Here is a 15,294-nt window from a genome sequence, read left to right as displayed (position 1 = left end):
CACAAAACCATGATGTTGAATGAATTCAGCAAGTTGTAGAAGGATACTCTAACATCACTATACAATACTTTTAAATATACAAAATAACAGTACATCCTGTCAAGGATTCATACATATAAAACAACAGTAAAAAGCATGCCTGGGAATGATGTTCATCAAATCTAACCATCAGATTCAGAACAGTAGTTACTGAAGGCAACTGGGTGGTGGATACAAAGATGTTTATTATTACCTTTTTGAATGTCATAAATATTCCATAAGAAACCAGAATGCTTTTTATTTGACAACCAGGTTATTATGGGATATAGCATAGTTCCCAAACACCAATCCAATAGCCCCTATCAACGCTATCTGGAGTACATGTTAAACATGGGTCAAAAAAAAAAAAAAAAAAAACAAACACGGATCACTGGGCTCTACCAGAATAAGAATTTCTGGGAGAGAGCCACATGAATCTAACACACAGCCTCATTTGGGAACACCTGGTAACCATCAGCTATTAATAACTAATCCATCAACAAATTTGATTCCAATCTGACACTGAGATATTTAAGTGCCTGAGATTGCCTAATCATTTTCCAGCTGATGCCACTGTCTAGAATGTGGACTCTAATTTAAGTCAAAACCAAGTAAATGTTAAAAGTATATCCTTTATTATGCTTCCTCCACCCTCTCCAAGGCAGCACATGTAAAAACTAGAAGTATCTCATATAAAGTAATAGTATTAAATGATTCCACAGCAGAACATAATTCCTTCATATCCTCCACAGGGAGTATGCCATAGCAAAATTCTATTGGAGATGATAAAAAGTGCTATTTTTAAGGATAAAGTGATATAAGTCACTGGCAACCACCCTCAAGTATGTAGACAGCAACATCATGCTTCTTTCCTGATTTTCTTCCCTTGCAATAAAATCATAGCTAACTCTGTCCCGAGAAATGCACAGAACCAAAGGGAAACATAAAGAATAAATTTAGCAAAAAAACAATTTATGAAAAGGTAGATGCATTAATGCCTCCATGACAGTTTTCACAGCCCTGCTCCTAAGAAAGTTAACTAGAGACTATGCTGTTAGAACGTATGACCCTTTCAAGGACTGACAGACATGACTTTTCCCCTAATACTTAGAAATTACAACAACAACAAAAACATGCAAAGGGATGATTTCGAGAAACAACACAAATCTGCTAAATGCATCTACAGGAAAGGACTCACTCACCAGGGCTTTCTACTCGCTTATAGTGGTAGGGGTTGATGCACACCTCCTTCTGCTTGGAGCCGAAGGGAAACTCGCAGCATTCCAATGGTTTCAGTTCATGGTGGCTCTGAAGGTCGGGCCAGCGCCACACGCGGCAGTAGATGACGTGAGGCAGCCCCTTCCGGTGGGAGACCTGCAGTCTGCCGTCCAGGGAGCGGGGAATGGTGACGCAGTTGCTGGGCTGGCCGGGGCAGCTCAAGGCCTTTTCCAGTTCCTCCATGGCACCCTTCTTTTTCTTCAGTTTTTTCACCAAAGCATCAACGGCCTTCTCTGCCCATTTTTCTTCCTCGTCACCCTGTTTCCAGCCAAGAAGTCTCTTCACAGCTGGACTTGTGAAGGAAAATAAACTTGTCACATTCATGATGGCGCTACGCACGCTCCTTGTGGAGGGAGAAATATAGACGTCCCCAATGTGAAAGGACAGTGAAAGAGGCTTCACTTTATCTACATAAGATTCTCCTTAGCTTCTTTGTGCGGAGGTCCTGAAAAGTAGAAATGACCATTCCTGGTGTTTCCAAAAGGAACCCAAAGCGAGCACCTAGAAAAGAAAAAAGGGGAAAAGGTGTTTAATATCATCTGTACCACAAAATCACAATTTATTAAACAATTACCATGGGCCAGGTATTTTTTTAAGTGCTTTTATGTATTACAGTGTGCTATGGAATGAATTATGCACCCCCCCACCCCCAAACTCATATTGAAGCCTCAGTGTGACTGTATTTGGAGATGGAACCTGGAGCCTTTACGGAAGTAATTAAGGTCAAATGTGGTCATGAGGGTGGGGTCCTAACCTGAGAGGATTAGTGGCCTCATAAGAAGAAGGGAGAGATTTCTCTCCTGCCCTACGTGTGCACCCACTGAGGAAAGGCCACCTGCAGACACAGAGAGAAGGCCACTGCCTACAAGCCTGGACGATAGCTCTCATCAGAAACCACACTGTCTGGACCCTTCATCTTGGAGTTCACAGACTCCAGAACTGTAAGAAATACATTTCTATTGTTTAAGCCACTCCATCAGTGGTATTTTGTTATGGCAGCAGACTAGCACAGTATTTAACCCTTTAAATAATTATTTCAACTAGGTAATACAATCATTGCAATTTTATAGATGAATAAACTGAGATACAATTTAAAAGAAGTATGCTACTCTTTATATGAGTTATGAGGTAGAAGCAATAGTCCCCTTAGTGCAAAAAAAGTTCAAGTTCTCAACAGATACTGTGATATTTTATATTTATAGTCACTCATGGGCTCTAAAATATTTATTTCGAAATACACCTCAATCAACAAAAACTAAAAGCAATAGGACAAGGTAAAACTATAACAGTCTTAACATCTGTTTTTGGTTTGCTCAAGTATCTCATGCTAAAAGAAAAGGTAGTTCATTATATTTATACTAGATAAATGTAGCAACATTTTAGGGTCTTTATTCAGTAAATAAGTCTATGCCTTTGGACTATCAGGCAATTAAGGCAGGAAATTCATTCCCTGCTTCTTCAAATATGCTTTTTATCGACGTGAAATGAATGAAGCACATGAGCACGTACTGTATCAAATACTTTAGTCAAGTCGTTTCATTTAAACCTCCCAGTTACTCTTCACTAGATAAAAATGCAAATGGTGAAAAAGATTAAAGATGATAACTTTGCACCAACTCCAGCTAAGACTGAGTAGCAGGTATCCAATCAACCTCCTCCCCAAACAACTATAAAAGTTGAATAAAATACAAATGAATAAATCGAGGTGGGGGGGGAAGCCCAACTTTTTTAAGGCATCAATGAGCAATCAAAGTACTCAGGACACAAGCGGCCACATCTGGAAAGATGTGAAAAGCGATGAAGTGATAAGCTGAACATTCTTCACTGCTTTTCTTCTCAAGGCATTTGCCAAAGCCACTTTGTAAGAACCCAAGTAGAAAGAAGCTAAAGGACCAAGCAGAGATTTCAGGAGTCTCATAGTGTTGAGGAGAGCACACCCACCCCCCCCAAAAAAAAACAGAGCTGAGGGCCTGCCAAGAAGGAGAAATTCTGGTAAACATGCCAGGTTTTCCGCTGAGACCCTTGGAGAGGTATGCCCTAGTGCAAGGGCTAACCTGAAATGGACAGTGTTTAGAAACACAACCTGCTGCTGCTGCTAAGTCACTTCAGTCGTGTCCGACTCTGTGCGACCCCATAGACGGCAGCCCACCAGGCTCCACCATCCCTGGGATTCTACAGGCAAGAACACTGGAGTGGGTTGCCATTTCCTTCTCCAATGCATGAAAGTGAAAAGTGAAGTCGCTCAGTCGTGTCCAACTCTTCGCAACCTCATGGACTGTAGCCCACCAGGCTCCTCCGTCCATGGGATTTTCCAGGCAAAGTACTGGAGTGGGGTGCCATTGCCTTCTTCGAGGAACACAGCCTAGAATCATCTTAATACTAGACTAGATCAAGATGAAAGGAAAGAAGGAGAGAAAAACTGTGAGAGAAGACATATGTATATTGAAAGTTACTGGCCAGAGGCTTTCCAAAACTGGCAACAGACGTCTAGCCACAGTTTCATGAAGCCCTACAAATCCCAAGAAGGAGAAATAGAAATCCACAAGTTTTAATGTGTCAGATCATGAAAATCTACAACAAAAATCTTTAAAAAGACACAATACTTTCAAATGAGTACAATAAGCATGATAGCTGACATTTCAATGGGAACAACGCAAACAAAACGACAGTAAAATGGTATCTTTAGCACGCTGAATGCAATAAATAGTAACTCAGAACACTATACTTAGTGGGGAAAAAATCATTCAAAAATGATTGTGAAATAAGAGTGCTTTACAACAAACAAAATCTGAAATAACTGGCTTCCACAAGGAATTCTCAAGCACAAGGGAAAAGCAAGAAACTGCAGGAAAGAACAAAGAGTTCCATAAGGGTACTGACTTTACAAAACAATTATAGGAATATCTTGTGGTGTTTAAAATACAGAATTAAAATGCATAACAAAAAAGCAGAAGGGATCAATGAATTCAGAGTTCTAAGGTCCTTATGCTACCCAGGCAATGCTAAAGCATTAAATTATTATTGATACAAATTATGAATTCATGTCATAATAAAGCAACCACTGAAAGAATAATTTAAAAGCGATGAAAAGGTAATAGAGGAGTTAAAAATATGGAATTCTATTTAGAGATATGATTAACCAAAAAAACTTCAGAACAAGAAGGAGTACATAATAGGTGGGTCGAACAGAAAACAGTTAAGATTCAGATGCAGTCCTCAAAGTCTCGAGAATTACTTACAAATCAAGAGACTAAATAAGCCAAATGAAAATATATAGTGTACTTACAAGAGACACATATCAAATATAAGGACAGAGAAAAGCTGAAAGAAAAAGAATGGAAAGAACTGTACTGTGCATATTCTAAACAAAAAAGTTCACAGAGCTATCAAATCAGATAAGAGAGACTTCAAAGAAAGAAGTATCACCAAGGATAAAAGAGGGACATTTCATAATGTTAAAAGAGGTGCTCTACCATGAATATATCACAATCCTAATTTTTTAATCCAAGCAGTAACGGTTTCAAAATACATAAAGTAGAAACTGACATAGTTAAAATGACAAACAGTCTTGGTGGGAGATCAACATAGTAAATGACAAAACAAGCAAATGAAAACTGACAGATATAGGAGATTGTATGTTTAAAAACTTGACTCAATTCATGTATGCACCCAGCAACTGCAGCATACATAGCACTTTAAAACACACAGGACTAATACAGTTATGTAAAGTTTAAAAATAAAATAAAACAAACAAACAAAAAAAAAAACACATGACCATATAATGGGCCGTTAAGCAAATCTCAACAAATATCAAAGGGATAAAACTATACAGAATATGCTCTTTGATCATCGTACAACTAAGAATAAATGCCCAAATACTGTTATTGAAAAGAATTACACTTTTAAATAACCTGTGAGTCAAAGAAGAAAATGTAGGGGAAATTAGAAAGTATTTTAAATGGGATGATTATAAAAATCTGACACATCAAACTTGTAGGATGTGGCTCAATCCATGCTTAGAGGGAAGTTTATAATCTTAAGTGCATATATTAGAAAATTAAAGCAGCTGAAAACTAATTTTCTATGTATCTACCAAAAGAAAAAGAAAGGAACAGCAAATTAAACCCAAAGACAGTAAAAGGAAATGAGAGCAAAAAATTAAATATATCTATATATATAAAATAGGAAAATAAAATCAAAGTTGGCTCTTTGAAAATACTAATAAAACCAGATATTCCTCTAGCAAAACTAATCAATAAAAGAAAAGGCACAGATTACCTGTAACAGGAATAAAAGGGGGAAATCATTACTGATTCTGAGAACTGAAAGGGATATTTATGATGGACTGCTGTCATGGCAAACTGTACATGCCAAGAGTTACTTCCTCACTAGAGGAAAAAGGAATTCTATCTGACTGTCTTTCTGTTTTTGGAGCAGAGCCCTGTACCTGGCACAGATCAGAGTCTCAATAAATGTTTGATGAATGATTTAGCTCCCTGAAGGAATTAGAAGGCCAAGGGTGGAGCTTTACTTACTCAATAGGCTATAGGGGCTCAGTTGTTCCCTTCTGGAAAGAGTTTTACTCAGATTTATCAGTTCTTTAAAGTGGCATTATTTTTGTCTAACAATAAAAGAGAAAACAAAGCACTATGCTATCATCAAGAGTCACACTTGGTCAGAGTGTACCTCCTGAAATGATTATTTACTTTTACTAAAGGTTAATTGTGCAGAAGAACGAGAAAGACAACTTATTTTCCTTGTCCTCTAGTAACAATTTATCAACAGAATACATTTCTCCTTATCCTGTATGTCCTCTTCTTTAACTCCAAAAGCTGCGTTTTTATATTTCAGTCAATGGTTTTCAAATTGAGGGGGTGAGTTTCTATCAAAATCACTTGGGGCTATTTTAAACTCTAGAACTCATGGATTTATCATAGAAGGTGTCTGTGTGGTGGTGGGGGTTGAGGACCACAATTTCAGACCTTTGCTTCAACTACTGGAATCGATATTCATTCAACGAAGTTGCACTGAGTGCCTGCTAAGTACTTAGGCTACCCCACTGAGGCCAGAGACAAAGATGCTCCATCCTGAAGAGCCAGTGCGTTAACAGTGAACTCACGGTTAGCAAACTGGCTCCCCGTATGCCAAGTTCAAGGTCTGTGCTGAGCAGTCTGGAGGCAAGTGCAGGTCTCAGCAGGAGAGGAGTTCCATGAGTGGAACAAGGTGAACTCTGAGTGCAGGAACAGAAGAGGTGGCCCCTGTACTGCGCATGTGCCAACAAGAACCAACCACCACACCGTGTCACAAAAGCTGTACCGCAGGGAAAAACGATGCACGACAATACATAAAGGCAGAAAAGGAGAGAAGAAAAGGAAGGAACAATTAATTCCAGGGATTTCAGGAAGTTTTCCCAAAGAGGAAATATTACAGGATGAGCAGAATTTTGCAAAACAACAGAACTAATATTTGGAGTCATCATTACATGAGAGACACTGTTCCCTTTATTACCTAGTTTAAACTTGTGACAAAGCCTCTTTAAGGGAGCATTCTGTTTTCCCTACTATACAGGTAAGGAAAGTGAAATACAGAAGTTAGTTAATTTGTTCAAGGTTTACGTACCTGGTTGTAAGTGGTGGGGCCAGAGAGGGAACCCATGTTTCTGGCTCTAGAGCCTCAATTTTTAAACCACTTTTCTAAATAGGTAGTTCTAACAGACATCAGGGAAATGCTAGGGTTCAAGGTTGATGTAGATGATACAAGGCTGATAAGGGCGGGGCAAGACTGTGAAGGGCCTGTGATACCTATTATCCTGTGGGCAAATGGAAGGTTTTAAATCAGAGCATCAAAGGGATTAGATTCATGTTTTAGAAAGAAAGCTAAGGTGACATCCTCAATATAGAAGGCCTCTCCACCCAGGGAACAAAAACAACGTCAAAAAACTGAATCACAACATTGTTAATCAGTTCACTCGCTCAGTTGTGTTTGACTCTCTGCAACCCCATGAACCGCAGCACACCAGGCCTCCCTGTAAAGTAACAACAACAAAAAACCCTGCTACTACCTCCAAACACTGTTAGGGCCAATTGTTGGGGGGAGGGGGTGGGGGGCGGGCAGTTGATGCCACTAAAAATATTAAAATGACAAGATCATAAACTCTTGCATATAAATGTGCATATGAAACAAAACACAGGTTGATGACTGATTTTTGCCTCCTTGGGTTAAGCACTTTTTTTATATTCAAGTGAAACAAGTAACCCACCTCCCATCAGGAACTCAAGAGTCCATGACACGATGGCCTTGGCAAGACAACTCATTTTTTTCTGCCCCTTTTGGTACTTCCTGCTTTAGTTTATGTCAAGAGCTAAGTGGCCTTATCAGTTTAAAGCGCAAAATAAAAACATGAGTCAGCAAACAGAGATTTCCTTCCCTCTTCTCCAAATACAAACATTTCACACTGACAAAGAAGAAAAAGCACTTCAACTGGTAAAGAACCCCCAAGAAGTCTTAAAAAAAGGGCGAGATTTGTTCCAGTAGCTTCACTTCTAGAAATGTACACTAAGGAAATATTCTGCACTGAAAACGTAAAACTGTTTTTGCACGATGATTTTCATCAGAGTATTCTTTACTGTAAGGAAAAAAATAAATATCTAAAAATTGGAAGATAGTTAAGGAAGCTGTAGTATAGCTCACTCAAAAGAATATTATGTAGTCCTTAAAAATTATGTTCATAAAAATGATAACTTGGAAAAAACCTTAAGCAGAATATAAAACTGTGTATATAGCTTGAACAACTATGTAAATATATCAAAGTATTAACAGTGGCTGGGTTTGGAAGGTTAAGTCTCTCTCGTTCCTACTTGTTAAAACTTTTCAAACATGCTTTAATGGAAAATCTGTAACTTTAAAAAATTTAAAAAGCCTCTATACACAAATATTTGCAAATGACACACAAAAAAACCCACCTCAATTCATTAATTCAAGCCACATACAAAGTCTACTTATAAATCAGATTAGACTTACAGTGTGACCCGATTTAGGACGTAATAAAAATGCAGTTTAAGACAGGCTTCTAAAGTCAGTACCTTTCCCTATGGAGTCTCACTCATGGAAAGGATTTCTATTGGCACTACCAGAACAAAATGCGAAAAATACACTTATAATGCTCCTTTTGACATGGCTATCGAATTCTGCAACTTATGTGGTATTCCTTAACGTGAAAAGAAAAAAAGCAAAAAGCTGTAAAATAACTTTAACTGCTGTGTGAACGTACTCCACATTGAAAGGAACCCTCATTAGCCAATTGCACAAGGGGCATTTTCTTCATCTCTGCCTCATCTAGTAAAGAAACATGTAATTATCCAACTGTGTGAATATCAACAAAATACACTCTCTGCCATGCAATACCTCAGATCCCAGATTCCCACTGAAAGTTTTAAAGGAAAATTATTCTAATTTGTATCTGCAGATACGATAAAAAGACATGGGGTTGGGGTGGGGGTTGGGGGCTACCAAGCACTACAAATCAAGAAAAGCACAAGAGGGGACAGACGATGGCCAGTCGCCCTCTGCAGCTTCAGACTAGTGCTGTTACAATCTGTGCACTGGCATGAATTCAGTGAACTAGACAAAATAAATGATCCCTTTAAATACTGAGGAATAACTGAACAGAGGATGAGATGGCTGGATGGCATCACTGACTCGATGGACGTGAGTCTCAGTGAACTCCGGGAGTTGGTGATAGACAGGGAGGCCTGGCGTGCTGCGATTCATGGGGTTGCAAAGAGTCGGACACGACTGAGCGACTGATCTGATCTGATCTGAACAGAATTGTTCAACAAAATCAGCATAAAATACAGGCTCCAAAAGCGACTGGGGGAAAAGTATCAAAGACTCCTTCCAGGTACCTTAAAAAAAGTAGATAAATGGTCTATTGTTAGTGAAGCAAGAGACTCACCCCAGCCCCCAACCTCTTGTTCTTTGGTTCATTACTGTCTTAACTCTAATGGTAAAACATCAAGGCATAAAGATCAAAAGAATCAAGGAACTAAAAGTATGGGATATTGATTAACTTCGCTTTAGAACTGTTTAACCGTTGGATAAGTTACTTGAGAAAGAAGACAACTTTGTAAAGATTATCTTTCTATGAAAAAGTCTGATCCATTTTGCTGGAGAAAGTACTTCCAAGTAACTAAATAAACTGCATGTGTATTTCCTGACTTATACCACCAGCTCTTCTTAAACTGATGATCTTGTGAAGAAACAGAAAAAGACTCCAGTTCTCAAAGAGCGACTGAGGGGCTTTTGAGAAATCATAAGCAAACTATATGATTCCTGTAGTTTAGTAGTTCTCATGTCTAAATTATTTCACCATACACCTCACTAGAATGCCATGGAAACGGGAAGTACCTCAGAGGTGTATTGCATAAAGTAACTGGCGGCAATATTAATTAGTACTGTTGAAAGGTGTTTTCTATCCTAACATCCAATTTTAGATAGGATTCAAGGCCTGATGAGAACTTTTACCTCCTGAGATACTTGAATTAAAACATCAAAAAGGGTCAAAAAGTAAACATACCAGGAAATCTGTAATGTAACTTTTCATTACTCCAAAATGGACTATTTTTTTTTTAACCTGCTTTATTTCATTTAGGTACTAATGTCAATGACATACTTCCTGCTCAGTTGCGTCTGGCTCTTTGCAACCCCATAGGACCATATATTACCAGGCTCCTCTGTCCATGGGATTTTCCAGGCAGGAATACTGGAGTGGGTTGCCATTTCCTTCTCCATATATACTCCTAACCAAGAGCAGACTCCTCAAAACAAATGATGATTACCAAGAAGGATAAAACAGACACCCAAACATTCCTGACACTCATAGAAACCACAGAATCACAGACTGGACACTACAGATTTGGGTTGAAAATGCTTAAAAAGATGAAGGCCCGCAAAGAAAAATATTCCAGAGACTCGATGCTAGTATACATTTTAAAACATAACGTGCAACCCATTTAAGCCAAGAATCCAAGAACTGCCATGAGCTTTGCTGGGAAGAGTATGATGGAGAATTCACAGAAGAAGGGGAGAACATACCAAACAGGCCTAAATAAAATTAGGCTACAGAATTAATGAAAACTTATGAAGAACTGGGAAACTACCAAGCTTTGGATAAAGCTAAAATACCTATTACTTCAAAGCAGAACCAAAGACACCCCACAGACTGCCTGAACAGGAAGGCTGAAGCCACACACACGCTCACATTTCCAGCTGGAAAACCAACCCTAGGAAGGGAACCAGGAAAACCAGTAATGAAGACCGGCAGAGAGAGTACTCTGGGAACAGACAGGACACAACCGGAGCGGCACCAACTCCAAACAGCTCTGAATAAAAGCATCATGGAGCATCGATCACACAGATCCTTAGGAAAATGCTACACCATCATCTACTCTTAAGGCAAACGGGGGAGGAAAATAAAGTTAAAATTGCTACACAAGTACAATGACATCCCAATGAGGGAAGAGAGAGAGAAAGAGAGAGAGAGAGAGACAGGTTTTCTCTAGCTATCTCAGTCTCAGAAAAGACCCCAGAGTAACAATGATCTGTGATCTGATTTCAACAAATCATCTGTTCAAATGTTTCCTTTTCTCAGTTACTCCAACTAGGAACTCACGTGGTTTTTGAGATACTTGTCCTGTAAGTCCCTCTGCATTTCTTTTTCTTATATCAAACAAGCAGTTAGCCCTCAACTTTCATTCAATATTTCCCAATTCCAAACAGGTCAAACGCAGCTAAATAAAGCTCACCACTAATCAAAAGGAAGGGAAAAAAAAATCCTAGAACAAGAAAAAAGTACAGATGACTAAAACCTCTATCTCTTCGACAGACTTGAAAGCACTTTTTAAACCACCTACTTCTTTGCTCAGAAGTTGGGCTAAAAGGAACTCTACTTTGACTGAGTCCCTAGGGGGGAAATACATATACATGTGTATATATATATGTGGGTGTGTATATATATATAAGCTATAAATATACGTATTTATAGCTCCTATACAAGAAAGCAGCATGAATGCCCACTGCAGCTCACGGAGGAATCCTGCTGGTCTTGGAGCAGCAGCAATGCCCTATTGGCACAAACACCCAGAAACGTGAAGGTCGCTTAGCTGTGCCCGACTCTCTGCGACCCCACGGACTATACAGTCCATGGAATTCTCCAGGCCAGGATACTGGAGTGGGTAGCCTTTCCCTTCTCCAGGGGATCTTTCCAACCCAGGGATGGAACCCAGGTCTCCTGCATTGCAGGCGGATTCTTTACCAGCTGAGCCACCAGGGAAGCCCAAACACCCAGAAGACAGACTTCAACTTTCCTGAGTTTCTTATTCAGCCCATTTCAGTTACTTCCAAACCTTTCTCCACTTTCTAAATGTGAGACTGATGACATAGAATAGCTAGTCTGCCTCTTTTTCATTAAAATTTTTTTCAGAGATTAATTTTCCAAATCTGGAGAAACTAGGGGGTGAAGGTGGAAGAGAAGACCAGCTCTTGAAAGCTAATTTTCATCATGCAATCATGCAGGTACTGGTGCCTTTAAAACACAGGCACCAACAGCCTCTCTTCCAGTCTCTTAGGTGTGATCTGAGGGACAAGCCAGCAAGAGGTGCTGAGATGTGGTCTCTCTCAACAGAGTGTTGAGTGTTAAGCGATCGTAGGAATCAAAAAGAAAAGGATGCACTTACCACCTGCTACTTGGAAGTTCACTGCAGGCTGTAATATTTCAGCCAAATGATTTCAAAAGTGGAGAAGGAAATGGCAACCCATTCCAGTGTTCTTGCCTGGAGAATCCCAGGGACAGCGGAGCCTGGTGGGCTGCTGTCTATGGGGTCACACAGAGTCGGACACGACTGAAGCGACTTAGCAGCAGCAGCAGCAGCATCCTCTCAATGAAAAGGAATCAAGGATTTATGGATGTCACACTTAGATGTGTCTCTAACGACAGTGCTGTAGTTTACATATTCACTTGCACTAAGTACGCTATTCAATGTATGTTCATTGTGTTGGAAAATTCCTCAAGACAAGAATTCTTTCTGGTTCTGCTCTGCATACACAAGTGCTTCTATCCTGACAAATTCAGGCTGCCGATAGGGCACCTGGTCAACTTTTCTTAGTCATAGATAATCCCTGCAGAAGAGCGTCGGTTTGATTTTGTTTCACTAGATGATACTTGTTTAGTTAGGCAGATGCTTAAAGCAGAGTTTCCTTACTGTCCTCAACTTCAACCAAGAAACCTGGCTTATTTCTACATCTCCTTGCCACTTCCTCTAAAAGTTGTATACTGGAGTGGGTTGTCATTCCCTTCTCCAGAAGATCTTCCTGACCTAGGGATCAAACCCGGGTCTCCTGCATTGCAAGCAGATTTCTTACCATATGAGTTAAAGGGAAGTTTCTAAAAGTTGTACAGCATTCTTTAATCCCCCTGAATTCCCCTCCTCAAATTTATGCTTATAATGGAAAACTGTCCTTCTGTACGTGGTAAGCCTTTCAAGATATCCAGGTCCTAAGGTCTGTCTAGTCAAGGCTATGGTTTTTCCAGTAGTCAAGTATGGATGTGAGAGTCGGACTGTGAAGAAAGCTGTGAAGAAAGCGCCGAAGAATTGCTGCTTTTGAACTGTGATGTTGGAGAAGACTCTTGAGAGTCCCTTGGACTGCAAGGATCTCCAACCAGTCCATTCTAAAGGAGATCAGTCCTGGGTGTTCATTGGAAGGACTGATGCTAAAGCTGAAACTCCAATACTTTGGCCACATCTGCGAAGAGTTGACTCATTGGAAAAAGACTCTGATGCTGGGAGGGATTGGGGACATGAGGAGAAGGGGGCGACAGAGGATGAGATGGCTGGATGGCATCACCGACTCGACGGACATGAGTTTGGGTGAACCCCGGGAGTTGGTGATGGACAGGGAGGCCTGGCATGCTGCAATTCATGGGGTCGCAAAGAGTCGGACACGACTGAGCGACTGAACTGAACTGAAAGACCTCACTCTGATAAATCTCATCTGTAGTCACCTCAACTCAAGAACTGTAGAGTTACTGGCTTGCAACTGCTTACTCCTCAAACACTGGAGACAGAAGAGCAGAGGCATTTTCAAACTTCACTGTCTGTCTATAAGAGGAAAAGGTCTGCAGTAGTTGTCTCTTAGAAAAAAATTCTTTTGAGTGTTTTAAGTTATCATAAAAGAGCAATTTTACAGCTTGCAAAGAGTGCTAAATGTGGTAAATTTCCATTAAGTGACCAGTTATGAATGATTCAATCATTAACAAATGGAAGAAACTATTTTAGTTGGGCTATTACCCTATGGAAGGATTGTACTGGTAGTTTTTACACTCATATTGACCTTTTATACCAACTTTTCAAGATGCATATCATTATCTCCATTTTACTAATAAACCTGAGGGTCAGAAGTTAAGCAACTTTTTCCAGATCGTTTTCTAGTAAGCGGTAGATCTACAATTTAAACCAGAACAGATACTAAAGTCTATTCATCAGGTTAAAACAGTAAGGAATTCAAATACTAAATTCACAGATGAAAATGGAATAGACCATAGGAGGAAAAAAACTATCCTATGTACTTAAAAAAAAAAAACAAAACCCAACCGACCAATCCTGCTGTATTTCAGGTTTTGGAACATTGCTCCTTCTCCAGCGATCTCACAGGTGCTGTTTATGACCACAAACACGCACATCTGTAGGGGTGAGTGACATAGGCAAGGCAGGGCCGCCTGAGCCCTCTCCCTATATTTAGATCCTCCAGCTCTGCTCTTAATTGAGTCATTTAATCAGAACCCTCTAAAAGGGAAACACATCCATATTCATCACAGGCATCAAAGGAAACATCTTTACAAGTTATATCCTTTTACAAACCAACATGTGGTCTCACGCCACTCTCCCAATTGTTAACTCCTCCTCTGGGAAGAACGTGGAATTTTATTTCTTTTTATCACTTGAAAAAATCACTTCCCTCCTAATTCAGTAAAACTGGGTGGAGGCCACTTCCTCCACAGGTGAGAGAAATAAAACTTGTTGCTCTGTCATTGTCAGGAATGTTAAAGCGAACCATTGATTTCATGTGCTTGCGAAGCAGAAACAAAAGGCAGGGCCAAAATCCAGAGGGAGAAATCAGGACCCAGTCTCCAGACTTTCAGATCAGATCCTCACCATGTTTCTGTCATTTTAAGACGTTTCTAAGTGAGAAAACAGAAGCTTCACTTGGAATGAAAAAAGGCAGGTCTAAAGGGAAGCTTTCCACTTAGCAGCTGCTCTTTGAATAAAACACCTCTGAGCCTCAATTTGCTTTTCCGTGAAATTTTGATTTCACCACCTACCCCACTGGGTTGTTACCAGCCCCTTAAATAGGAATACGTAAAATTGATTTGAAAATTCGAACATGCTGAGAAATGTAACATATTTACAGAGTGGGTTCACAGTAAGCTAATTTTAATATTCTGTTTACACAAAAGTTTGTCTCTTAGTTTTTGTCTGTCCAGTGAAGTTTGAACTTTGTACAAAGAAAATGATAAAAAGAAAAGCTGATAACCACTGCAGTCATTCAGCTCATTTGACAACCCCCAGAATATATTAGATACTATTCTTTTTTTTTTTTTTTTTTTTAATATTTATTTGGTTGCTCCAGGTCTTAGTTGTGGCATACGGGATCTAGTTCCCTGGCCAGGAATCAAACCTGAGCCCCCTTTATTAGACACTCTTCTAAGCACAGGGACACAGCACTGAACAAGAGGGAAAAAAACAGTTTAAAAAAAAAAAGTTCATGCCTTCATGAGACCTATATTCTAGTGGTCAGGTCACCTCACTGAGAGTACAGTCTGAGGATGTACATGGCAAGCAGAGGGGGAGCAAGGAAGAGCAGAGGCCAAGAGGCAAGAATGTGCCTGAAATGATCCCGGGGCAGCACAGAGTCCAGCATGGCCCGGATGGAGAGAGGGAAGGG

The 15,294-nt window shown here is 39.8% G+C and overlaps 1 protein-coding gene across 4 annotated transcripts in view; it reads right to left on the bottom strand.

Moving 5' to 3' along the window:
* SMAD1 (SMAD family member 1) overlaps positions 1-15,294 on the bottom strand; it is an 82,263-nt gene that overhangs the window by 44,856 nt on the left and 22,113 nt on the right. For 3 of the 4 annotated variants that reach the window (XM_006062125.4, XM_006062122.4, XM_006062124.4), the window contains exon 2: positions 1,221-1,797. In XM_006062125.4, the coding sequence (XP_006062187.1) occupies positions 1,221-1,620 (400 nt within the window). In that variant the 5' untranslated portion in view covers positions 1,621-1,797. 4 annotated transcript variants of the gene reach the window in all.

The sequence above is a fragment of the Bubalus bubalis genome, chromosome 17 (assembly GCF_019923935.1).
Source record: "Bubalus bubalis isolate 160015118507 breed Murrah chromosome 17, NDDB_SH_1, whole genome shotgun sequence".
NCBI classification, from domain to species: domain Eukaryota; kingdom Metazoa; phylum Chordata; class Mammalia; order Artiodactyla; family Bovidae; genus Bubalus; species Bubalus bubalis.
The sequence above is the reverse complement of the archived record's forward strand: the minus strand, read 5'-3'. Positions and strand labels throughout refer to the sequence as shown.